Below are 27,867 nucleotides of genomic sequence, written 5' to 3' on the forward strand. Positions count from 1 at the left end.
GGATCATAAACAAAAGGATAGAGAGTAGGGCAAATGATTACTTAGGGGATAATCAGTTTGGGTTTAGGAAGGGGAGAGGTAAGCTTGATGCCATTGCAGTAATGAGATTATTAATCGAGAGGAATATAGAACACAACCAGGAGGTATTTGCCTGTTTTGTAGATTTCAAAAAAGCATTTGATAAAGTGAATTGGGAAAAACTAATGAGTATATTGCAGAAAATGGGAATAAATTGGAGGGAAAGGAGGCTAATCCACAACCTGTACATGTCTCAGACTGCTCAGGTGCGGGTGAGGAACAGGGTGTCCGGATGGGCAGTTTTAGGAAGAGGTGTAAAGCAGGGTTGTGCATTATCACCATTGCTGTTCAACCGATATGCAGAGGAAATGATTAAGGAGGCATGGGAAGAACTGGAGGTAGGAATGAAGGTGGGCGGGGAATTCGTAAAATCAGTTAGGTTTGCTGATGACCAAGCTTTAGTTTGTCAGTCAGCCAAGGGGTTGCAAGCATTGCTTAGTGCATTGGAAATTCAGTGCGACCGGTAAGGGATGAGAATCAATATTAATAAAACAAAGGTTATGCGATTTTCTAGAAAGAAAAAGGCCAAGCTTAACATTAAAATAGGAGGGCAAAAACTAGAGCAGGTAGAGCAGTTTACGTATCTCGGTAGTGTTTTGAACCAACACGATCAAAGTAGTAAGGACGTAAGGAGAAGAATTGCGCTAGGCAAAGAGGCTTTCACAAGGAAGAGGGAGTTGATGACAGGGACATTGAGTAAGGATGTTGAGAAAAGACTTGTTAAAACTTTGATATGGAGCGTAGCTATGTACGGCGCGGAAACGTGGTCATTGAAGCTGGAGGATAGACGTAGATTGGAGGCTTTTGAAATGTGGGTGTGGAGAAGAATGGAGAAGGTTAAATGGACAGAGAAGAAAACAAATGAGGAAGTACTTGGTATGGTGGGCGAAGAGAGGGGTTTGTTGGGAGCAATCCTATGGAGGCAGGAAAAGTGGATGAAGGGGGTGTTGACTGGCAGTGGGATGTTGAAGACTGTGATAGAGGGTAGAATGTTGGGCAAAAGAGGAAAGGGAAGGAACAGGATAGGGATGTTGGACGGGATGAAGGGAGGAAGAAAGTACTCAGAGATGAAGAGGGACCTGATATAGAGTAGGATGATGGATTTTGTGTTTTGTTAGGAGTAATAAAATATTTGTTTGGTAGTTGTGTCCATCCAAAAACCTACCTTAAACAGTAGATTACCTTAAAAAAAATATATATATAAATGTGTGTATATATGTAATATACATACACACATTTATATATATATATATATATATATATATATATATATATATGTATATACATACAGAAACCCAAGCTATGTGATTTTTTTGGTACCAGGTCTTCCTGGGAAACCATAACCGGTACAGGGATAGGAACTGGCCCCCCTACCCTGATGTCTGAATTTCACACGCCGTCGTGCTTAGTACTGGGTGAACTCTAATAAAAATTGGTAAATATATATTATAACAGGTTTGCAACATTAAGATTTAGAAATGGTACAATTTAAATGAAAAAATTATGTAAACATATCTAGCACAATGCATTTCTCTTGCAAAATAAATAATTATGTATATTCATGCACCAGACATACTCATCATATAAATATTACCGACACGCAAGACATTAATGTATTATCATATGCACTACTTACCTTATGTATCTCATGAGGATAACCTTTTTAGTACCAGTTCTATTTTTCATTAATATCCCATATGGATAATGCTATGATGCAGTACTCACATAACTTTTAAATTATTTAATTGGAATTCTTGTTGGAAAAGATATTAATTGCTAAGATAATATCTTTAAAATACCATATTATTTAGGGTGATCTGCTGATGGTGAACTAAGAAATTTAAAAAAAATAAGGGCTTCTCTCCAGGAAACCTCACAATGCTCCATCAAGGCATATTTTCCATGAATTAATTTTGCTTCCATTCCCGTGCATCGACATTATGTTTTTAATTCTATGTATAAAAAATAAAATCGGCAACTATTCTCCTAATTCTAACTATCATCATCATTACACCTGAAGAAAGAATGACTTCCATTATGGGAATATAAGAACTAAAGCATTGAAATTAGGACCCAATGAAATGGGCATCAGATTATATAACAAACTAACCAAAAGTATCAAGGATACAAAGAGAACTGCAGCATTCAAGCATAAATTAAAAAGATATCTACAGCGCAATATGTTCTACTCAGTTGACGAATATCTCAACAATATTCCCGACCAGTAAGCTCATACTTTTAGTTTCTAGCAATGGTCATGGTCTGATTCATGTTGGTGTTCAATGATTTTTCTGAATTTGATATTGCATGTGCATGTTACAGTCAATGTTCATGGGTTTATGCCAAACATTTATGTAACCATGAGCATCATTTCTTTTATGTATCTTAATTGAGCCTGTGTCTTTGCTCCTTTTTGATGTGCCTTATATCATGTACATACACCACCCACCTGGCATTTTTGTATTGTGATCTCTGGGCAAATAAAAAGTAATAATAATAATAACTTCAGCATATGTACTGACTGGACTCTCTCTCAACTGAGCTGACTCTCTGAAATTGCATTTTTATTATTTGGACATGATTGAAGTCTTATAGGGTGAAGAGTAATACAGTTGACCAAGTAATTTTCTTTTAAGTTTCAAATAAATTTATTTTCTAAGATGAAATGAAGCATAGTGAAACTCTAAATGGTCAAATATAATGATCACTTGACTTAGGATCTTGCTTATGTCAATGACCATGCACATGTCCTTTTACAGGAAAATTTAATTTTCTATCATTTTTTTAGAAATGTAAATGTATAGATAAAGTTCTAAGACTTCAAATGAATTGTTCTCAATCGCGTCCCCCATTGTTGATGCTGGAGGGGTTCAGTACCTATATAGTTAATATCAGTAGAGGCAATGGCAAGAATGACTGCAAGTTGAATCAAATTAATCTCCAGTCAGTATTTTGCCACACTAAAAAGCCAAAAATCAATAATTCAAAGCCAAACCCATGAGTAATATATGATTACCATATTTTCCAAATCATTTTTTAAGGAATAACTTGGTTCATGATGTGGTATTCTGTCACAGTTAATATACACCACTGGAAATCTTATACGAGTATGTATTAAATAAATGGTTCAGGAGTCATGACTGTTACGTATCTAATTATTAATCTTTAGATGTTTGATGTATTTTAACTGAATAGCACCTTTTGCCCATAGTGATTTCTAATACACAGCATTACATATAAAAAACTCAATCCTCGGAACTTAGAGCAACTAGGATGACAACAGCAATCATAAGCTCGGTCAATGATCATTTTCTGAGAAAGATGTGGATGTGTAGTTTTTCATACATCGGCATTCCACTACCCTTGCATTTCGGTATACAATATTTGGAGATAAGGCCTAAGCCCTCTAAATAAAAAACTAGTCGTTCAAAAAAATTGGTGCCCACTTGTTCGAACAATACCACAATTTCGATCATGGGAAATTACTTCTCGATAGTGAGTCTTGCTCATCACCCACCGCCCATTTCAATAAACATTAATTCCTTTGCTTTACCGTGTTTAGCCACAGACGTAAATTTTCCAAAACCATCCTTTTAAATAACACCATAAAAATGTTCTTTACAGCATACAAAAGAGAATGTACGCAGAAAAACTTTCAATCAAATACCCACATAAGAAATGGAAACCAGTTTGAAACCACCACTTGTGCCAGTTCATATTGTGATAAAAGGAAATTATTTCCTCAGAACTGTAACATTATAGACAAATTCCAATGTCATGGCTATCTCCTTCTAATACGATGTGTAAACCTTGTACTAAGAAATAGGTGGTTAGTTTTCATTGGGTTGAATCAAGACTTCGGGACTTGGTATTGCAGGGATTGCTACTCCGCAAATCATATTTCAGTGGTGACTACAAAGGCCGAAGTTTTCCATCCTTGAATTAAGAAGAGGATAACTTATGAGAACTGTTAGAACTACCGTGCCTTCATTAAAATTTTCAGTTACCGTCTTTGATAAGACATCTTCTTTGTCAATCGAAATGATTTTTCCCAATAAACCCAGCCTAGCGGTAAATGACAATGAAAGTTGTTTTAATCAAAATAGCAAACTTCGGAAGACGAGCTCCTGTGGACCCTGCGTTAGAATACTCAAATTTAATTTATTAAATAAACAACAGCGTAGTTATTATATATTAATTATATGATGCATATATAATGGAAATATGGTCTCGTCCCCAGAATTTAAAGTAGCGCATTTCGTGACGCCTTTAACATATATGGTTTCCCTGGATGTCAATAAAAACGGCAAAGGCTCACATAACTGGCCAAAACGTCTTGAAATATGAATATTGCAGTCTAGAAAAGGGGTTGGGAGTACTCTTAAAATAGCAGAAGACGTTGTGGCGTGTACCTCTTGATGCATTCCTAGTTTAGGTGACTAAAGCATATAAAAAACTCAAGATTTATTTGAATGGTTAGAATACAAGTCGAACTAAGTTAATGTTGCGTGAAATGCACACATCACTGTATGGGGCTTCCTTGAAATCGTTTTCTAAGTACTCGCTAGCTTATGAAGACGACTTATCAAGGGCATAACTATCTTAAGATCTACTTATTAATTATTTAGGTTGTCACACCATACTCGAAATATAATACGTCCCTCGACAAATACAGTGTCCTTGGCAAGAAAAAAAGTCGGGAATAAATGTTGCGGGAAGACTGCAACACAGGGTGTGTAATTTCTTATTGAATTGAAGGGTTACATCTTAAGCCAATAGGGAGTTAGGGGCCGCAACAATGTACAAGCCATCTCATGACTAAGCATAAGAAAGTATTATTATTCTTCTTGCTTCCATGATTCAATACCAAAGGCTTATGTTTGTAATAAAAATGAGCCCATATTGTACTTTTTTTACAATGAATTAGTAGCATAAGCCATTTCGTCATCTCTAAGTCATTCTCAACACCTCGAAAAACATTCCATCAAGACGACGCATAATGTTGGTGTTTACAAGAACTTGAAGAATTATTTAGACGTTAAACACTCAATTTTGCGAAAAACTCCGCTGCGAATTGTCAATTCTGATCGATGAAAAATTATTTCTGTCGACGGCTATTATTCGATACATAACTGATAGTCATATATAATATGAGTTTGCAGGTTTTAATTCTAAATAAATGTAAAAAAAAATATTCGCGCACTCCATATTTATCTTTTTTAGAATACCATTATTCATTAGATTTCTCTTTTATTTATGTATCGAAATTTACCATCGATTCGATTGTCTTGTACATCAGATGAGTAGGTCATTCGTTCTAGGCGAAGTGTTACTGGGAAAAGCAGTGTCAGGTTACTACAGAGGAAACGTAGGAGACAAGATGATTGGTAAAGCAGTTAATTATATACGTCTACTTCCTAGAAGTAGGTGTAGTCTGAACTGTATTATCTCTAGTGAAAATGTTGGCTCGACTTACCCCAAATCGAGCTCTGTTTCTTTGTCTCCAATACGAAGCTCGTTGTGTAATAGCAAGCATATTCACACTTCTTTGCCACGTAGAAAAGTTGAAGGGCGACGAGAAATGCTAGCCTCCATGCCAGTGAAGGATGAGGGAACGGAAGGGGAAAAGTCAATCATTGTCGATGCCACGATAAAGAGGTAAGTGAATTTTAAAGTTCCTGGTTTAGCGTACCAAAATTCTATACTCAAAATGGCGTCCGAAGGGAACAACTGGTGTATTTTAAGTTCCAATATGGCTGAAGTGAGCTAAAGGGTGCGGCTTTGTTATCCTTAAGAGCATTCCTTCGTAATGGCATATCTCAGCGTTAATTTGTTGTTGGTTAAGTTGCACTTGATATTCTATTTAATATTTACATTTATCTCATCCCTCAGCAAATAAATTCATGTTATACAGAAATTATCTAGATGTCCTTGTACCAAGATAGATAGCCAGCGTCAAAATGTACTCCTCTAAGAATTGTGGATATTCTGCGTTTTATACATGCGATGCAGTGTATGGGACACTATTGTAAATTCATTGGAGTACTTCATCGAATTCACCAGAATCATTGTTGTGCATACGCCATAACTCTTCGTCATTGCTTACATTCTCTTGTGCATTGATAGCCCTTTAGTGATTGCTCATTCGTAGCATGAATTTTATGTTTTAGAACTTAGCCTGTATATTTTTGTTACTAGCTCGATTAACATGACTAATACCAACGAAAACTAATGCCGTTTCACTTGCGGGCGTGATACCATATATATGTTGTCAGTTGTGCGGATCCTGATTTATTATATTATCATGTATCCTATGCAGGAGCAAAGGAAACAAATAACACCTCTGAAATCCAAATGAATTAATTTAGTGGTTGGATGTTGGACTTTATCAAAATAGCCTACCTGGAACAATGTTATCTTGGGTTCAGGTGATACATACAGTATTCGTATGCTGAAATATAAATTGATGAAATTGCGATGGATGCTCGAGAACAGTTAAAAGAAAACTTCCGTAGTTGCAAAGGATTATTATGCGTTTAATAAACTTTACAACCTTACTTAATGTCAATCAACTGCTGGTGTGGTCATAAAGAGGTTTTTGGAATACCTGCTAGAGTCATTTGTTCCCAGGCTTTCCCAAATTCGTCGCTGAACGTCTTCTTAGATGATTCACGATTTTCCCTAGTGTATCTTTATACTATATAACGCTGTTACCCACCATGTGAGTGGTCTCTTATTTGCCCTGTAGTTATGAGTGCCCTGCTATAATTTTGTTACGTTTCGTTTTGTTAACGAAGACCACTAATATTTAAGTTTATTTTAGTTTCTATGTCTTAATGCTGACTCCCTAGGAATGGCTTTGCCAATTCCTCCCTGAAGATGCTGTTAATCTAATGGGAGGATCTAATTGCATCATATTTAATTTTAGAAGCACTGAAATGATTTCCTTTGTAAGGAATCGTGCAGTAGAAAAAGATAAGATTTTTTCTTTGTGTATGAATTGAAGTATTTTGTTTGTTCACCATATAAGTGACTGAATTTGTTTATGTTACAGGCGGTATGACATTCCTGGGGAAGAGGATTCATTTTTCACAGTATGTTTACTTTAATTTGTAATCATTACACCTTGTTTGTAAATGGTTAATATTTCTAACAACTCTTATTTCGTATTTTAGCAAAGATATCTACCCAGATGAGGACACACCAAACAAATTATTTGGAGGGATACCATTTTCTGACCTTCCAATTTGCCATATACGTGCATCTCCAAACAACACTATACTGAGTGTAACGGATAGTAAAGGTTTGTTTTCAAATTTTTATTTGAATGTTGGGAAGAGACTTTAGAAGGAAGCCTGTTATATCTGTGCATTCAGTGATAATTATAGTTGAACCTCTCCCAGTGCCTGTCCCTGACAAACTAAAGGTTTTCACAGAGCTGAGTAATACCCAGTTAGGTAGGTGATCATACTTAATTTTTAATTGATGCAAAAATTACAAACTTATTTTGTCATAAATGGTTATTTGGAGCTATGTTTTAATAATTACTGTTTGATGGATAATATCCTGGTCTCACGTGCAATTGCACAAACATTATGTAAAGTTAGTTTATTCAAGGCTACAGTTGACCCAAAATATTGTATCAGACTTTTTCGTCTCAACTCCTTTTAATATCTTAAACTTGCCTTGAAGAGCACTTAGGTCAGATCTGTTAGTGGTCAATGTGGGCAGCATTTGAAATTCGCAAAACAATGTATATTAGAATATTTGGGGTTGATTGTGCTATGAATACCTGAGGGTTTGGCTTTCACCCTTGTATCTGCAGTTGTAATTTTTAATATTTTTGTTGGTAATGAGTCTTAAGAGTAAATGTAAGGAATTGAAAAAATAATTTTTGGTATATTGGAATGATATCTATTTGTAAAGTGAAATCATTAAAATCAGGAACAATGTGTGAGCAACGCTTCAAGAATATGGACGAGACTTTACTATATAGATGCTTCAAATAAAGGGATAAATATCTACGAAACCATTATGTATGCTCAACGGTGTTGAAAGGTTCAAGATTTAAGAGATAAAGAGACAAATTAGATGAAATGTGCCTCGACAAAAAGCAATAGCTATGTGACTAAATAAATGAGAATATAATTTGAGAAGGGAAAGTGATTTTCATTAACCTCTTTTATAAGATGTCAGGCTCATCAGTGACCAAACAAGTGTGTAAGGCAAGCCGTGCATGATTCCAGCTCAGCTCAAAGCTCCAAGATCTTTGAGTCAGCAGCAAACTTCGTCATTGACTTCAAGAAGCCTGTGGATTCTGAGGGTTACCTGCCACAACAAATTTTTAATTGTGGCGAGACTTCTATTGTGGAAGATGATGCCCAAGCAAACATCCAGGGTCCGTACATTAAGCATTGTGACTGGTTCGCTCTAGCCTCAACAGATCGGTGGATGGGGGGTCTAAACCGGTCGGCTCAGTAGAAGGGTCCCCCACTACTCAGGCACACTTAGTTCAGTTGCCTCCAGGCATGTGCTGAGACAGGAGGTGGATTTTTGTGAGGCGTGATTGTTTGTGGTGTTGTCGCGCCAACATTGAGTGCACCGTCGAGCAATGCTAAGGTGTGAAGTTTTGCGTTAAACTCGGGAAATCCGTGTTGGAGACCCTTGAACTCATTGAACAGGCATATGGGGATGATGCCTTAAGCTGATTAAGAGTTCTTGAGCGGAACAAAATGTTTAAGGAAGGCTGGGAGCTCGTCGAAGATAAGCACCTCTTCGGATGCCTGACAACTGCTCGAACTGATGCTCAAGTGGCCAAAGTGAAAAATGTTTTGGAATCTGACAGGGGTTTAACCATCGCCCTTATCAGTAAGGAGACCGGCCTTTCAGTCGGAACCGTCCACATCATTGTAACAGAGGATCTTGCGATGAGGAAAGTGTGCATGAAGCTGGTGCCAAAAATCTTTGGCGAGGAACCAAAACTGTCGCTGGTGAAAATTTTGCAAGAAATTTTGGACTGTGTGCAGGAAGATGAAGATTTTCTCGACAGAGTTATTACCTCAAAGGGTAGCTCAAAAGGAGCTCAAAGGATATTGGTTCCACTCCATCAAGGTGGTTCAAGCGGTGACGGCAAAGGCTCTGAACAGTATTCTGGAAACAGACTTCCAGTGGGCTTTTGACGAGTAGTAGACGCACCTAACTTAAGTGTATCAATGCAGGAAGAATGTATTAGGAAGATTATTAGTAATTGTAATGATAACTGCAATAAATTTTGATTTTTGGAACCAGTCCCAATACTTATTGTACAGCCCCCGTATATTTGTGTACCCAACAGGAGAAGAGAAAGCATTGTTTGATCACAGGCTTATGAAAGGCAGTCTAACACTGCTATTTTGCGCAAGAGTGAGCGGTGATTTGAAAATCAAACCCCTGCTTGTTAACCATTCAGAAAATCCATGAGTCTTCAAGAAATGTTAAGTCCAAAACAGCAAGCTGAATGAAATGTGGATGTCACAGGAAAATTTTGCATTGTACCATGCATATGAGGCATCGCCCTAATAAGGAAGTGGTGCTGCGTGCCATAAATTTATTTGAGGATCATTTTGATTGGAATTTTTACCCAAATGTTGAAGAATTGACAAAAGGAATTGGGTAGATATCATAAATAATGAAAAAATTATTTTTTGCTTTTACAAATCAAGTTTGCATTCCCGGTTTTTCCATTCTGAGATAAAAGAAAAGGTGACTAATTTTTTTATGTGGAACACGTTCTTGTATTTTACATAAATTTATATGTAAAAGTTGTTTCACCATGTCTTTTGCTGATCGAGAAGGATAGCAGAATGGATTATGCTCCTATTATAGGTTCCACCGTAGAAGTATAGGACGGGAAGCCCCTTTCAGTCTTCACTCCTAATAGTGAAGAGGGCACAAAAAGGTCAATTGGCATATATTGCGTTCCTTGATTAGGAAAAGCCTTTTTTTGTCTAAAAAATATTTATGATCTCTAATAAGAGAATGAACAATGAAGGTGCCCCCTTCTAGTGTCAAACCTTGGTGAAGAAAGCAGTTATAGTTGTAGCTGAGAATATTCTTTGAATACCTCTGAATTGAACATTTTTGTGGCTTTTTCCTTTATTATAATCACTGAGTAGAGGTATTCTCATTTGAAGTCCATGAATTTGGGATGGCAAACTTGTATCCCATGTCTTTAGAACAAAAAGTAAGTGAGGGGTTGATTATATATTGTGGATGTAGGACTTCAATTTCTCCCGGCGGATGATGGCAGTGAATTCTTCTCGGGATTTCATCCGGGTAATCTCCTCCATCTCCATCGCTGCCGACGTTTCGATGAAATCCTTTTCCATCGTCATCAGGGCCGATGATGACGATGGAAAAGGATTTCATCGAAACGTCGGCAGCGATGGAGATGGAGGAGATTACCCGGATGAAATCCCGAGAAGAATTCACTGCCATATATTGTGGATGTTTTGCCCTTCAAAATTTGGTTAATAGCTTACCTGTAGTTGTGACTATAAATGTCTCATGGTTTCTGTCAATAAGATGATCAGCAGTATGTAGAAATACCATAGCTGGTGATACACAGAATACACATTATTGTAGCTTGAAAGGAGTCATTCTCAAACAATAGGACATTCATTACTTTTCCTGAAATGCTTTTTGTAAGTTTGTTGTGGAAATTGTCATCAAAATATTTGATTTTTTCCAGAGTCCCCAAAAAATTTACTAAGAACGTTGATGCAGATGAGCAAATACTAATAACTAATTTATTGCCTTTTTCCACCAAATAAAAATTTTTTGTTACATTTTTTAGCTCACAGATCCACTATTAGGCACCAGAATTCGTTTTATGAAGAAATGAGTCTTTTTGGGTTTCTTTCACAAGATCAAGCATAAAATTGTTAACCTTAAAGTGGAAACTGTGATTACAGCAGAATGCTGCACACTCATTGTGCTGGCTAGTCAAATTTCATAGAAAGGTTTAGAAAAAAAAACTATGGAAAGTTCTGGGGTTATTGAAATAGGAAATAATTGGTACATGTGAATAGGAAATGTTTGCAAGAAAATATTTGATAATGCTTGGCCGTTTAATTTGCTATTTGAAATTATTTATTGAATATCATAAGGGGTCACTGGACTTTTTGAAATTATTTTTAAATATTTTTCATTAAGTGATAGTACTACTTTTATTTGCTATTTATCCTGGTGCTAATTAAATTTCAGGTGGTGTTAAAATGCTTCGGTCCTGTGGTATGGAAGGCTTCAAGAATACAAGAAAGGGCACTAATATTGCTGCCCAGGCTACTGCAATTAGTTTAAGCACTGTAAGTTATTATGACAAAGAAAATATTTTTTGGCATAACTTATATGAAGTTTGGCGATTTAACCGCTGTAAATTTTCTTTGCTTTTTAGGCTGCTGTCACTAAAGGTTACAAGATGGTCCGTGTTAAGGTTCAAGGACTAGGACCTGGACGAATGGTGAGTTACAATCTTACAATTAATTTTGCTCTATGAGAGTGGTTGTCCTCTTTTTGCATAATGTGAAAACATTTAAGATACGTTTATGAAATTCTGCTGGATAAGCAGGCAAACTCTTTGTCAAAAGATGCAAAGTTCTATTAATCAATTATTTATGCTCTTTTAATTTTTGATTTTTTTTTTAAATCTCAGGAGATTCAATTCTTTTTTCTTTGAATTGCCAGCTCTTTTTAACCATTAGGTAACAAGATTTTGAATAGAAGTGAATTGTTTTATTTAAGACCTTTTTGTGTAAAAGTAAATATGTTAATGAAAGTCATTTGTTGAGGTACACTACTGCCACAAAAGATTTGAAGTGTTAATTCTCTGGTTAGCTAATAACAAATACAAAAATGTGTGCAAAATAACTTGCATTTAAAACTGGGTAAAAAGCTGTTGTAAATGTCTTTTCTTATCTTTAGAAACTGTGTTAGTAGCGGTATAAATTCAAAGTCATGCTGAAAATCTGTGATGGTATTCAAAATTGAGTTTATTTATTTATTAAAATGACTGTGAAAACAACCCAATTCCCTTCCACATAGGTTTTCTTATGTGAAAATAACAACTATAATGCATGTGCTCAAATGTTCATGAAAAAAGCATTACTTATGAACTCCCAAACAAGCAATTTTTTAGGTGAATCGTGTCTCAGAGAAAATTGGAGGTGTTTAGAAATGAAAAGTTTTTATTGTTTTCTGTAAAGGTTGTCCCAGTTCTAACAATATTCCCCCATGGTTAAGGAACAGTGTGACTCATGGTGGTGGCTGAACACACTTTACCCCCTGCCCTTGCATGTAGGGCATATATGTGATACTTCATCCCTTCGAGGTGACAATTCATATGCCTCTGTTTGTCTCATGAATGTATGCAGAATTTACCTGATAATCCATTCCCTATTTGAAGTTTAATTGCTCAACACTCCTGATGCCTTTTATTAATTATTATATTGGTTGACTTGTCATGTTGCATGCCAGTACCTGTATAACTTTCTATTTCAGTTTCCCATTGATCATTAGCAGTGTTTTAATCAATTGGCATAATTTCAGGAGTTAAATTGAAATGGTTATTTAGTTTGTTCAAATTCACCTGACAATTTTTAATCGTAAGGTCAGTTGAATGTATTTTAAACATTTTAGATGTGGGCCCTGTGCATTCCCATAAGTTCTTGCATTTATATATTCACAATAATTGTTTTTGCTGTGAGTGTGCAGAGTCATCTTCTCCAAGTTTTTCCTTAAGTCTTAGGATAATTGTGATTGGCGTGAGTTCTTTAGAGGTTTTAGTTATTGCTCCATTTAGTAGTGATTTATTTTCTTATATTCATGAGAACCATTTGTGTGGTTTAACTTAGCTTAGCTTGAAAGTTTATATCTTAAATTAATAAATTGGTTATCCTGGTCAAATTTATGAAAGTTTTAAATGATTTGCTGAGAAATATCTAAGCAGTTGTGTTAGTCTGACATGCATGGAAGAGTATGTAATTGTTTTTGTAGTGATGTTAGTGTTCCAAAATTATGGAAAATAATTATGGCTGTCAACTTCTTTTAGTTTGATATTTTATTTCACTTTAATATCAATTTATATTGCCGTAACAGTGAAAGATAAACCAAACTTGTGAAAAGAGTGCTTACCAGAAATTATGCAAAAAGTCAAGCAGAAGTCTGATCTGAACATAGATATTGAAATTCCAAATACTGACCAATGAAAATGGCCAGCTCTAAGAAAATACAAGGAAATCCTATACACCTTGCATTGCTATTTACCTTGACCTAGAGAAAGTCAGCCATTAAAACACTTAAACACTTAGGCACCAACAAATATCCAATGTGAATGGAGATCTCATTGGTTTGGAGTATTTCAACATTTAGTTTGCGTTGCTAATAGTGAAGGACACTTACTTGGTTAAGTAATGGTATTTAATTCTTTTATTTATTTTATCTTTTTTAATATCTGATACTGGCATTATAACCTGTTTACGTAAAATATTGCTGGGGATCAATAGTATTTATTCATTATTATTCTGTGATATATTTGATTTGTAAAATATCAAGATCATCCTTCAGCTTTCTCTTGTTCCACCTTCAAGGATGTACGATTATACTTCTACACAGTCGCCACCCTTAACGAACATGAAGATCTTTATTGAATTTCTCCAGTTTTCCACATTTGTATCAGTTTATATGCAGAGGTTTTCTCATGGATGTTTAATCTCTATAAACGGACTACTTCACAAGATATACACGTTTGAACAAATTCAGGAGAAATGAAATAAGCTGTTTTGGTGAATGTGTCATCATTAGCAGTAGACTTATTCAGTATCTCTGATGTTATATTTTTCTCTTCAGAATAAGTTTCCTTGCACATATCTGGTGTGAATTCTCTTTGAATGTCCTTCCCAGGCACCACATCCTCTGGCTCCAAATGAGCAAGAAGAGCTGTAAAACTAATAATCTGCTATTTGAAATGGCTAGCTCTGCATGGGTATCATTTTTCAATAATGATAGTTATGGACTACTTATTTTGGCACGTGGATTGAAATTTTCTTTTTTGACCAAGGAACTAGATATGGATAACTGAGGAGAAGCTATAGATTCTTCATTGGAGTTGCTGTCACAGGTCTCAGCGACAATGGGGAAGGCAAATTATCGTAGGCAGTAACTATTGAGTGGTTAATGTTGCAGTCACTTTCCAAGTGATATTGAAGAGAGCGTTTGGTACTTTGACTTAAGTTTTATTCAAAATTCCATGTCATTATGTGTCCCTAATGCTTTTTCATGGCAGAAATGGGTTCTCTATTGTTTCTTCCGGTTTTGTAAGTTGGAAAACCAATTAATGCTTATTTCTCCAGTACAAGGATTGAACTATTTTATTAGTTGTTAAGGAAAATTTGGCAGAAACCTCCCATCTTGCATTTTAATTGTTCAAAACGCAGTGAGACCTAATGATAGTGCTATTATGCTTACATATAGTTTGTTGTTATTCTTTATAGAAAGCTGGTTTAAATATAATTTTTTATGAAAATATTTTATTGGCAGCTTTGCATTATTGTGTTTGGGCCATGTTTCACAAATTCATGCTTAGCAAAGGAAACCTGTATTATATAACTATATCTGCTGAAGAGAATACATTTAAATCTCAATTAATCATTTTAGCTGACCAGGGAAAATATATGAAAATTGGGTGGAGGAAAACATTTTTCCGGTATATTTTGATATAAAAAACAGTTATCAAACTAAAGGTTGGTTTGGTAAGTGATAGCTGAGTTCACCCAGTACTAAGCCCGACGGCGTGTGAAGTTCACACATCAGGGTAGGGGGGCGAGTTCCTTTCCCTGTGCTGGTTATGGTTTCACAGGAAGATCTGGTACCCAAAAATCACATAGCTTGGGTGGAGCTGCAAGTGCCTAGAGACTTGCCCGGGAATTGAACTCAGGACCCTCTGGCCAATAGTCCAACGCTCTACCCCCTGGACTACTGCGACCCATTTTGATAAATTACAAATTAAATATTTCTCAGGAATGTAACTAGATCTAAAATTTAGACAAAAGATTTGTTTGTGTAAATAGGTGCGATACATTAAAAAAAACATGCATTGAAACAATTGAACCATAGCTTGTTGTATAGGAATTAGGGCTATAATTATAATTCATTTATTCATTAATGTAAATGAAGAAATAAGTTATATATATAATATATATATATTTAATATATATATATATATATATTAAATATATATATATATATATTATATATATATATATATATTAAATATATATATATATATATATTATATATATATTAAATATATATATATATTAAATATATATATATATGCATAATTCATAACCCATACATATGTGTAGTATATACCATAAGAAAATCTCGGAGTGTAAAAGGATGCTTGGATAGCTTAACTGGCTAAAGCACTCAACTGGACATAGAGGGATCCGGGTTCGAATCCTGGTCAAGGCAAATGATATTTACCTTGAAGTAGCTGCATGGAGTCATTAAATGTTTTTCATGCTGACAATTCACTCCTGTTTTATGTTGTTGATTGCTTCTTGAGGTTGTATTAGGGCAAAGTGGCACTAAATCTTAGAAAATAAATTTTTTTCAAAATTCATTTATTGGTGGCTTGGATTCAATGTGGGGTCTGTATTTATTTGTTCAGATGCAGTATTTATATTATCTGCTGTTTGCGTTGATGGTTGGTGGTATCTCACATTTTCTATCTTGAGGTTTGTTATCATATTAGATGATATAGAACTTGAGGTGAACATCTCAGATGTTTTTGTGATACCGTTTGTATATGTCTACATGAAGTATCAAATACTTCCTTATAATGCATTGTGCAAGGCATTTTTGTGAGCAGTTATTAGTTTCCATTTAAATGGGGCCAAGGAAGGAGGCTTCTTTATAACATTAAGCATATATAATGAAATCAGGGTGCTTAAAATAGTGTAATATGTATGAACCATATGTTGAATGATGAATGGACTGGGATTTAGCTTCACATTCTAGCATTAAAAAGAAAAGACTTCATTCTTAACCATGAATTTTTGCTAATATTTAAACACCAGGAAAGATACTACCTTGATCAAAAAGTTCCCGGAATAACCACCGTGTGGCGCTCCCATCGTTCCGATTTGAGTTCTGTTTTTTTTGTTAAATTGGTACATCTGTTGTTGATATTCCCTTTAAATCTTAGTGTCATAACTTGACATTTGCAAAAGTTACGGTCGGTTTTCGGTATGTCCATCAGTGCTTCCTGCGATTTTTCCATTACTTCCTCTCGGCTGCTAAAACGCGTTCCCCGTAATGGTTTTTTAACTCGATTGAACGGAAAGAAGTCACAGGGAGCCAAATCAGGTGAATTCGGTGGCTGTTGGATGGTATTTGTTGCATTTTTCGTCAAAAAATTACGAATAATGATAGCACTGTGCGACGGTGCGTTATCATTGGTGCAAAATCCACGAGTTTTCTGCCCACATTTCTGGTCTCTTTCGGCGAATTGCTTCACGCAAACGTCTCATAACGCCCAAATAATACTCTTTGTTTACTGTCTGGCCTTCTGGCAAAAATTCATGATGCACTACACCGTTGTAATCCATGAAAACCGTCAGCATTGCCTTCTTTTTTGACTGAAAACGACGTGGTTTTTTTGGTCTCGGCTCATTTGGTGAACGCCATTCACTTGCCTGATGTCTGGATTGCGTGTCGTACTCATAAACCCACGTCTCGTCTCCAGTAATGATCCTTTTGATGAATGTGGGATCGGATTCAGCCTCGCAAATCATGTCTTTTGCGACGTCAACACGGTCTCTTTTTTGCATGAAATTGAGGTCTTTTGGAACCAACTTTGCTGCTACACGACGGAAACCCAAATCATTAACCACAATGTCTTGGGCGGATCCATAGGCAATGTTCATGTCCTCCGCTATTTCTCTGATGGTTAATTTGTGGTTATTGACCAACATTTCTTTTACTTTATCAATTTTTTCACCGACTTTCGATGTCGATGGTCTGCCACTGCGTTCATCATCTTCGATTGACTCACGACCACTTCTGAACCGCTCGTGCCACTGGTAAACGACCGTTTTTTTTTAGAGAATCGTTGCCGAAACACTTTTCCAACATTTCCAACGTCCGTGCGCCACTAAATCCGTTTTTTACGCAAAATTTAATACAAGTTCGTTGTTGCAAATTTAAATCCATTTCTGCAATTGTAAAAAATCGCCAACACACACAGAGATAGATGTACTCTTGGCTACGTAACTTTTGCAAATGTCAAGTTATGACACTAAGATTTAAAGGGAATATCAACAACAGATGTACCAATTTAACAAAAAAAAACAGAACTCAAATCGGAACGATGGGAGCGCCACACGGTGGTTATTCCGGGAACTTTTTGATCAAGGTAGTATGTATTGAACTACCTTTGTAAAAAAGCAAAATTGCCCAAAATTCAATAGTAATAATTTGGCATGCATTTTTAAAACAAGTGGCCCCGTTTTTACCATTTAATATTTAGGTTTTGGAATTTCTGAAAGTAGCCTACATTGAATTGTATAATTAACTAACAACAATAAAATAATTTGATATGAACGAGCTAGCAAGTGATAGTTTGGTTTTGTCACGACAGCTCTAATGCAAACTGTTAACTGTAGCACTATCACACAAAGGAAAAAAAATTGATTTTCTCTGAATTGGGTTTTATCAAATTTAATTTTTCTGTGTGGCTGTTAGTATGAACAGTGTGAACCAGCTCTCTAAGGCACACTTCCTATGAATCTCTGTCAACTCCTTGGATTTGTGAAAGTGGTGCTGCGTTTATTTTATATGCCATGAATATTTTTCTTAATTCATTCCAATTCACATAAATGTTCAATGAAAATTTCCAGCTATTTAGTTTAATTTGTGAAAGGGTTACCAATACATGGTGGTGCACATTTCAAACTGCCAGTATTATGAATGTTGTTCATTTCATGTCCACATTTTGAGTTTATCATTTTTTTAACGCAAATTATTAAACCGTTTATATTAAAGCCTATCTCTTCTGCCCTATACCAAAATTCCAGTAATAATTCTTGGATATAGTGTCCCCATTGCTAATTTTAGAACATGCATTAGGCTGGTGTACTTCATGTATGCTACAAACTTTGGCAAAACTAAACATTTGGGTAAAGCACTTTGAAAATATTACTTATTATCCCTGTGTATGAGGTCATTTTATCAGATATTACATATAATGTATAGTTTAAAAAATTTCCAAATAAGATTTTTTCTTGCTCAAGCCTCTTTTAAAATGTGTTACCATTATTAATTAGGTGTAATACTGATTACTGTAGGTGCAGTAATGTCTTATATTTGGTTCGCTTATTCCCATTTCACAGCATGCATTTTTTAGTGCTAGAGGTATCTGTGGCAATTCAAGAGACTTAGGTTCATTGATTGTAATTAATCAATTTAAGGAGTCCCTGGCCAGTCAATGGCCAGCATTGAGGCATCTTGAGGCACATCATTTGACAAATTTTGATGTTATTAAGATTGGTTGTATCTAAAGTGATGACTGGTAATGAAACAATTACTTTGGTTTTTATTTGATAATCAAGAATTGCTCTATGTGTAAGAAATAGTTGAAAAACAACTGAGAAATTTTTTATCCCTAGTTTATTCCATAAATTGATTGCAGAAAAGTGTTTACTGGATAGTGGATCTGAAATCATAAGACTGCTAATAAATTGATTATAAATGCTATGATAAGTTCTCTTCCTGCTGACCGTTACTGATCATAATTGAGTTTATTATAGTAAGATCTGGTGCTTTCCAGGCGAATTAGCTTCATGAAGTTTTCTCAGGTCTTCCACCGGGCCAGGGGATCCATATTGGCTGACGTTTCGATGCGCGACTCGTGCATCGTCCTCAGGGTAGGTGATTTCATCCACCCTGATGACGATCCCTGAACCGGGCATTAAAATGTCTGCCAATATGGAACTCCTGGCCTGGTGGAAGACCCGAGAAAACTTCACGGAGTTCATTATACCTCCTCATTACTTAGAGGTTCTATTTTAGGTATTAATATGGTAAGTGTGTTTCAAAGAGTATTTGCATGGGTGTAAGTTATTTGTGCCTATAAAAGTGCTGTAAACCCTCCTTAATCTGCTCCCAATAAATCTGGACTCTTGCTCAATCAGGATAGAGTCAGGCTGGGTACAGTGTGAATTATTAAGGGGTCACGAGAAACAGCACTGCTGCACTCTGCCAAAAAGTTTAGTTTTCAAGTTTCTATGAATCAGGCAGAAAAAATCATAATAATTAAATCAATAATCCAGATGTGAGATTGTAATAGTGAATAAACTATTGCTACATGAAATATAATTCGTAAATACATCTAAATGCTGCATGTTTTACATATGCAACACATATTTGAAACAGCAAATTCTTTCCATTGGATTTCATAACTCTTCATGTGCGTCGATATCAAATAATTGTGGAATCATTTGGCATAAACACCTAAGCAAATTTTGAAAATAGCACACAGAAGGCATCGAACGAAGTGAAGTTTCTTATGAAAATGAATTCGGAGGTTTTGTTGGTAGTTAGATATAACTTGATACTATCCGATCGCCAGAATTAAGAAGATTAAAGTACATTTGTTTAAACTAAGTATTTTAATTAAATTTCCACTCCCTGGCAAGTCAATTTCGGTGAAGTATGTTACTGGAAGCGGAAAGCAAGAGGCTATATGTACATAAACAATCACACGAGAAGAAATGGCATAGACTTAAAAGATACAGCATAAATAAACTAGTCAAATATTTTCATGCAAAGAAACTCCAATGCAATTAGTGGTTGGATTTGGTGGTTTAGTATGCATATTATTTTCAATGAAGGCACATCACACTTGCTTGTCCATCAAGCTTGGTGATTTCTGAGCTATCAATCAAGGGTAATCTCTTTCAGTTTGTTGGTCTTTATCCGGTTGATATATGTGGCATAACTCAACTAAATTAAGTGGAACACATGTACTTAAAAGCAATGACAATAGAGGATTTAGAAGCAATGGTGATGGATGTGATACTTGGGAGAAAGTACTTACGTACTTATGAGACAGTTAGTTAATATGCAAAAAAATTGATTTTTTGGGAAGTAATGGAATAACCTCTAAATACATTATATTTAAATTTATTAATTTTTGAGTTTTGAATCCTTAAAAGAGCGTCCGGTAATTATATAAAATCATTAATTTTTGGCATTGTTGATTAGAAAAAATACATTTCTGATGTTTTGCATCAGTAATAGAAAAACAATGATTGTCAAGAATTGCTAGCTCCCACCATTGCAATGTTTTTAAAGTTGAATTCTGCGTAATAACCACCTTTCCTTGTTAACCTTTTTCCTTATTAATTTGAATGCAACATTAATCCCCAATCATTTGCTGTAATCAAATCATCTGTTATCATAGTTTGATAGTGGTCCTGCATCATATTTTTTCTCACTTCAACCTCATAAAAGCAAATTATATGGCAAAATGTTTCAATACTGGCATTGAAGTCTGGATAATATGGCATTGAAAGAGTAAAAGTTACCAGGTTAACCGTGATTACATGGCAGTTTATTTTTATTCCCTTCTCAATAACTCTTGGTTAACGTAAAAGTTTTGATGGTCTAATTCCTGGTGTGTTACATTTAGCCTTACATTATGGTCATAAAATTGAAAACCAAATATACAAGGATTGTTCAATTATGAGTGGCTGTACAGTTTTTATTTGCATAATTTATTATGAAAATATTGAATTTCATATTGTTAGCTTATGTTTTATATACATGTGGCACAAGTTTCACTAGTGCTACAGGATCCAGTATAACAGTGCTTCAATTATAAACATGCTCAGTTCCCCTCATTGATTGATGGATGTTGCCTGAGATGCTGGGTTGAAATTTTGCATTATTGTGAACTAATCAGCTGAGCCCTATGTAAATATGCATGAATATTAAAAAGTCTTTTTTCTACACTGCACAGCTAGAGGATGACATAAAATGGGGGGGGGGGGGTAGAATTTTAGGAGCTCTAATTACTCCTATTATGGGAATGAAGATTAAGCACCACTGCTACCATTGTAAGAGAAGATAGTTATTAATGTTCAGAGTGCTATCAGAAATATTGAAAATTTAGTCGGGTGTTACCCACTGGCCGATATATAGCAGAAAAATGTTCTTGAAAAGTGTTAGTGTGTTGGGCTCAATGGAATCATTATTGTCTCACTGTGAAGAGTTTTAATCTCCTTATAGTCCAGACCTGTGACTTTTAAATGTTCCCCATTTTGAAAAAACAAAGTATTTTTCAACATCAGAAGCAGGTGAAGGCAAACTGAATTTGTCAATTAGCAATGGCTGCCACAATATTAGAGTAAGATCACTGAAACCTGTGCCAAGTACACGTAGAGCAATCAGTATTAGTGTAAAATTTAATTTTTTTCAAATTATGCAAATGTAGAAGTATATCTTTATTGATCAGCCATTATGTTATGGTGAAAGGGACAGAGATTACAGAAGTGAAGAAGATTTGGAATAGTTAAGTAAAATAATTGCTATTTTGTGAGTCACTATTTCTTAACCGTGTTTCATTACACTTCTGAAGTAAATGAGATCCACATAGTGACACACCTAATAACATTTATAGGGATGTTTGATCTGAATAATGGCCATTTATGTCCATTGGTATACAGTGACCAGCTGATAAGTAAGCTGGTTGCTGAATGCCTTGAGACTTCCTTTTAATGTGTAATGTCTGATGTGTAATGATTGCATAAGTAGTCTAACCAATGATGTTTTCGTATATATGAGGTAAGTGAAGGATATAAAATTTTACCGTTGTGAAATTTAATTTTTCTACATAGCCTTCTGGGTCTTATCTGTGATATTATTCTTTTTATGCCACATATCCTACAATATCAATCTAAATTCTCATGTGACTATTTAAAGATATAGTATATCTTAATTTACTATTTTATTCAATTATGTTCTCTGCTAAAAGTTTCCATAGTTGTCTTAAGTATGCAATCTAATATTCACATTAAGCCATACTAACTTTGGTAAACGAGCTAATTACAGTGGTAGGTCTCCTTTCCATTTTTTGCCATAATATAGATGCACAAGGTATGTGAGGACACATCACTTTAATGCCTATTGGCACGTTGACCATTTTCATTACCAATCATCGCTTTTCATCATAATTTAAATAACTACATAGCAGTGAAGAATTTTCTTCAATTTCAAGCTAGATCATCAAAGAAAGTAAACATTAGTAGTAATTGTATTCATCATAAAACTGATGCTGGCTTTTCATCATTCAATATCCAAAACTAATTATTCCTCAAAATTTACTACGTGCCTTCTAAACTTAAGACATTTAAAGGAAGAAAGAGTTGGGAAGCATTTTTATACTGCATTACAAAGTGTCAAGAAATTGCATTACTTGTAAATATTATTATTAAATACTATATTTTACAAGATCAATTAAAAACTTATGATAGTTGTCATGGTTTGTACTCTTTACCATTTCTTACTTTAAACCCTAAGTGCATGCGTACACATCTTAAAGGGATCACTGTGGCACAAGCCTAATGGGAAAGTTAAAACCTGTTTTTTATTTTCAGATTTTCATTTTATATTACTAGCTAGATAATTTCTTGATATATTCATCAAATTCCTCCACGTTCACCACTTGGTATCCATAGTGAGTATGGCTGTAAGGGTAATATTTATTCTGCATCTATAATAATGTAACATGTGGATAATGGATTGATTTGTAGATGGTCCACCCTACAAGCCAGACTGCCTAGGAATTGCAATTATTCCGTGGAATATCAATCAATAAGAAAACAAAACATCATAAGATTCTCAAAAAATAGTAATGCTATAATTAACATTTAAAGATTCAGGTAGAAGCATTTTACTTATGAATGAAGATGTAGAAATTAAATGAAGACTTAAACAAAGTAAAGGAGATTAAATAATGAGAAGGGAGTTGAACACTGGGACCTCAGATATTTAAATAAAAGGTATAACTGAAAGTGGAAACTGGCCATTGAGTTTTGAGGCTTGGCTATCGAGTCTTGAGGATAAGCATAAATTTAAAGCTTGTGAGGTGATGGTGAGGAAGGATAGAGTAAGATGGAAGGAAAGGATGCTAGGCATGGTAGAGTAGTTTAGTTAAGGGTGTTAGAAATTAATTGAAAAAATATAGATATGGAGTGGTATTGAAATGTTTTCGGGGAGAAAGTTTTGTAAGCACGATAGAGACAAGAAAACGAACATGCATATTGGGTAGAATGTATGTGGAGTTGAATGGTTTATTTTAATGCAGGGTATTAATGAACTTGATGTCTTGATGGTTGTTAAAAGTAAACAGTATTGAATCCTTGGTGACATTAAAAATCAACTTTGATTGGTAAATACTCTTAGCAGTTGTAGGCGCGTTAATTCAGATGTAACTGAATTTGTGCACGCATGAATATCTGCTATTCAATTCCTATTTTTAAGTAGTTTTCAATTGCTTCCTTGCTTATTGCTCTTATTTGTAGTGCATGTGAAGAAATATCATTTGAAAAGTAGGTACTACATATTACTTTGATGTCTATAATTGTACAGTAGTTGTTATTATTTGCCAAAAGTTACTCCTTGTGTGTCATATTAAAATTTTCACCCAAGTTATTAAAGAAAGAAAAATTACCACTTTGATGGAACAAACTAGGATGCCGTAGGTTTGGTCCTGTCTCTTGACAAATAATTTGCTCTTAGACCTCTATTGGGTTCACTTTGTGAATCTGCCTCCATTGCCTTTATTTGGTTTTCCTAGTCCTTTATCTATATTTTATCTATCCTCTATTCCATTTAATATAATTTCTTCACTTTCTCGTTTATGTATTTGCATCTTCTTTTCATCCCTTTTTACTTTCTGAATTTTTCGATTAATATTCCTCATTTTTTTCTCTTTATTACCTTTGCTATCATTACTTGTTTTATTTTCTCACCAAATGTTTATTATTTCTTTGAGGGTTTATCAAGGATCTGGAACACTGATGGAGATGAATTTTTCATGGAGTGTATTTTTGGGCTGCTTGGCGTCAGTTTTAACAGCAATTATCATAATTCTGATATTTTTTCTATTATCATTTAAGCAGAGAAAAGATAAATTTATTGTTCTAATACATACTGGGAGTCATTGAAGCAACTTTTTCCAGACCACCCTGTGGCCCCAAAGACTATTGTTATTTTCTGATTTAAGCTCCTGCAGTTAATATAATAGCAACCAATTTTTAGTCCTCTCTCCCACTTGTTAACAACTATTGCATCAACCTGGTGACGTAGGTGACTTTTCACTCAGCCACATGGTTGCTTCTTCATAAGATTATTGGGGATAGTTACAAAGTGGATTATCAAGCAGTAGTCTAAACCATTTACATTTGAAATAATTAGTGGCAGTGTTAAAGAATTTGAGCTGTCTCTCATTATGCTCATACCTCCTACTAATGTCTGACCATTGTCAAGTGCGCACTAAGGGCCAGTCTTAAAGATGTTTGAAGACGATGATATTAGAGATTAGTGTAAATCAAATTAACTTATCTTATTTTGCTGAAATAAAATGGAGGGTGAAAGTGAACGTGTCATTGAAAAGTTATCCTGCAATAAAAATAATTTCCATGCAAATATTTCAAAAAAACAATAGGTAATTTTAGGCTAGCAAAATAATTTATTCAAATTTTATATTATATTGATGGGCCTCAGCATTCATCCAAAATATCCTCAAATTCATTATCCTTCCCTCAGTAGGTATATTTCAAAGTGTCTAACCAATACCTGATATTATTAGTGGAAGTAGTAATCAGAAGAAATCAAAGTTGGTTGAAAAAATTTATTTGGGAAGTGTGATAAAATTGTCTCTTTAACGCTTTGTGTGATATATTATTTTGTGAACATGAAATATAGTGGAAAATATACTCATGATGGTGGGCAATTCCCATGTGGCTGTTAAGATTATTTTTATAATGGTATGCTTCTCTAATATTAAATTTGATTTTGGTAGTAACATTCACTTGTTCTAAATTATTGGTTGACTTAAGTCTCCATTTCATTTTATCCCTTCTTTCAAAGATGACTTGGGAAGAATTATAATTTATGCATGGAAATATTATGTTGTACCAGGCTGTAGTAGGTTGAATGACAGCTTTTTCTCCTTTTTTTGCTGCTGTTGGTAACTCCTCTTTCCTAGGGATTTAAAGAACCTTGACAAGTCATTAGACTCTGGTTAGTCTATAGATGGGTATCATTTTCAATTATCGTTTAACTGTTTCATTTTCCACAGCATTCATTCCTGAGATGACTCAAGCCTATATATCTTCAAGTTAGTGTGTGTGTCGTACTTTCTGGAGAGTAATAATTCGAAATACTTATTAGAATGACCCCTCAGATGTTCCCATTGTTGAAAAACCTTGCTTGAAAGCAGCTGCTGGTACCATAAATGCATAGGTTTGAGTCAGTCCTTATTTTAAGTAAAATATTTCTGTGCGCCTTTTTTAATATTTAAAGCATTCTAAATTAAATTGCACAATTGTATTTTTCGAGTTGTTTTAGGTTTGTCAGATGTTCTGTGGCAGTGTTATTTATTTTCTTAGTTTAAATAAACTTGTTTCTCATCCATCATTTTATTTCAGTCGGCCATTAAAGGACTTCAGATGGGCGGCCTGGATATCATATCAATCACTGACAACACCAAAGTGTCTTGGAATCCACCTAGACCCAGAAAGCAGAAGAAACTGTGAATTTGGTGAAATCAATCCAAGTAAACATTAAATGAGGACTGATTTTGAGTGTGGGGTACTGTGTGAGCTAAGTGCGCAAGTCTGAGATGTTGTTAGTTTATGCATTCTGCTAAATGCGCTCTTACTGGTGAAGAACATTTAAGGTCAACATAATTAAACCAGAGATGCGAATTATGTTTGGTCCATGTGATGGCCTGTTGTATCAACCCTGTACAGGAAGATTTATTTTTGCGCCTGAAAACCAAGGCTGCAATTGTGTAAGTAAAACCCAACATATTTCGCTCGTTTGCAATGGCTCCGTCGTATTTTATTCCTTTAAATCTGCGGATACATCCTGCTAAATAATACTTGTAATTTTAAAAATCCGCCCGTGCTTTCAGGACTTTCCTTTGGCGGCATATGAGAGAAAAGAGGTCGGACCTTTATATGTGGTTAATTTCATTGGACTCGAATGACTGCATTGGCTAGCAGGGTAGTGGGAACGTATTTTCGGGCGAAATCGGCGTTGAATTGTGGCACGTAACGTCCGCAAAGCATTCTGGGAGATGTCTGTGAGGAAGGTATCATGGCTGTCGGTGAGGTGAAAGAGTCATGTCTTTGATGCGTTGCCTTATCTAAGAGGAAGAGAGTTGTCTCATCGATTTACATTATTGTTATATTCATCATCAAGCAATTCCCATTATTTATCAATGCTTTTAATTTTGGTAGTTTATCAAGATGTAGTTAATTGTCCATTTTAGTGAAACGTTGCGAGATGAGTTAAAGCAAGATGGCAGACTACTTACCGTGACGAAGGGAGATAGCAAATTATTAGGTTTTCTTTGTTTACGTCGATGTTTCGAGTTTATATTCTCTATAATTTTGAAATTATTGTTAAATCTAAAGCTCTCGGCAACCAATCGGCGTTGTTGTTAAATTTTTAATAAATCGAGAGAAAGTTGGTGACAAACGATCGGGTATGGACCAGGTAAGGGCTAATAATGTAATTATTTGTGTTCTATTTACCCATATAGTGATCGTTGTCTTTCATTTTTGTTATTTACAGTTAAATTAGTATTGTATCTTTGCTTGGAACTTCATTCATTGTGCAATCGGAAGCGTGATGTTTTACAGCAATTCTTACTTTCTTACGTGAATTCCGTTCCTAATCTTGTAAAAATTAGTTGATGCAGTATTATATGCATAATCTGGTTAATCAGAACTTAATCTTTCAAAGGCTATAGTTTGGCAGTGTTAGATGATTCAATTTATTACCTCATGATGATTCCTTTACCTTGTTGCCGCATTGTTTACAAACGAAAAATGCTGGGTTTTACCGGTAAAATGTGTGTGTTCCATGTATTTTATGTAATATTTGGGTTCAGCATTAGTTTTACTTTACGTTGATACCGGAAGGTTGCATTTTTGAGGTGGACCCATTTTCGCAATTTGAGCTTAAATGCTGGGCTTGTGACTACGGGAAATAGTTTGTTTACCTTTTCCCTCATGCAATCATATTTTGAAGCTCAATTAGCATTGTTGCCTTTTGTATATTAATGATTGTGTTGGCCTCATATTTACCTGTGAGCTAGTCGAAATAGCCTGGGCAAATAGTTTTGTCAAGGCAGACTTGTATTCAAAACATGGTTCAACAGTCACTATTTTCATGTGTTGGTGGTGAGAATAAAATCATGGCACTTAAACCTGAATAACTGCTTTATTTATTTCACAATAGGCGCTATGGATTCGTTGGCTGTATTACTTCTATTTTATGATTAAGGCTTACTCTTTTTGAACCCCACTGAATTTCTTTACTTCGTAGTTGACTAAAGGTATTGGACCTTTGAGCATCGGTCGATTCGTGGCTCCTTAACAGTATAATTTCTTTAATGTTGAATAACTCTCCAGTTTTACTGGTGTTAACTGATAGTCATTGCTATTTTGATAC

The 27,867-nt window shown here is 35.0% G+C and overlaps 2 protein-coding genes across 6 annotated transcripts in view; both read left to right on the forward strand.

The window, feature by feature from the left end:
- Positions 1-5,358: 5,358 nt before the first annotated feature.
- mRpS11 (mitochondrial ribosomal protein S11) lies at positions 5,359-27,631 on the forward strand. 4 transcript variants are annotated; one of them, XM_071591163.1, is made up of 6 exons: positions 5,359-5,465; positions 5,638-5,736; positions 7,254-7,381; positions 11,323-11,423; positions 11,513-11,578; positions 25,833-27,631. In XM_071591163.1, the coding sequence occupies exons 2-6, from the start codon at positions 5,660-5,662 to the stop codon at positions 25,938-25,940; spliced, it is 480 nt and encodes a 159-aa protein (XP_071447264.1). In that variant the 5' UTR covers positions 5,359-5,465; positions 5,638-5,659; the 3' UTR covers positions 25,941-27,631. The 4 variants fall into 4 exon arrangements, with proteins under 4 accessions (XP_071447264.1, XP_071447262.1, XP_071447263.1 ...); XM_071591162.1 differs by having other exon boundaries at positions 5,372-5,501; XM_071591164.1 differs by lacking the exon at positions 5,359-5,465 and adding an exon at positions 7,133-7,172 and having other exon boundaries at positions 5,624-5,736.
- Chd1 (chromodomain-helicase-DNA-binding protein 1) overlaps positions 26,803-27,867 on the forward strand; it is a 50,686-nt gene continuing 49,621 nt past the window's right edge. For both annotated transcript variants that reach the window (XM_071591158.1, XM_071591160.1), the window contains exon 1: positions 26,803-26,907. In XM_071591158.1, coding sequence (XP_071447259.1) covers positions 26,899-26,907 — 9 coding nt within the window. In that variant the 5' untranslated portion in view covers positions 26,803-26,898. The remainder of the gene's footprint in view (positions 26,908-27,867) is intronic.

This window comes from Hetaerina americana, unplaced genomic scaffold (genome assembly GCF_022747635.1).
Source record: "Hetaerina americana unplaced genomic scaffold, ioHetAmer1.1.p SCAF_42, whole genome shotgun sequence".
NCBI classification, from domain to species: domain Eukaryota; kingdom Metazoa; phylum Arthropoda; class Insecta; order Odonata; family Calopterygidae; genus Hetaerina; species Hetaerina americana.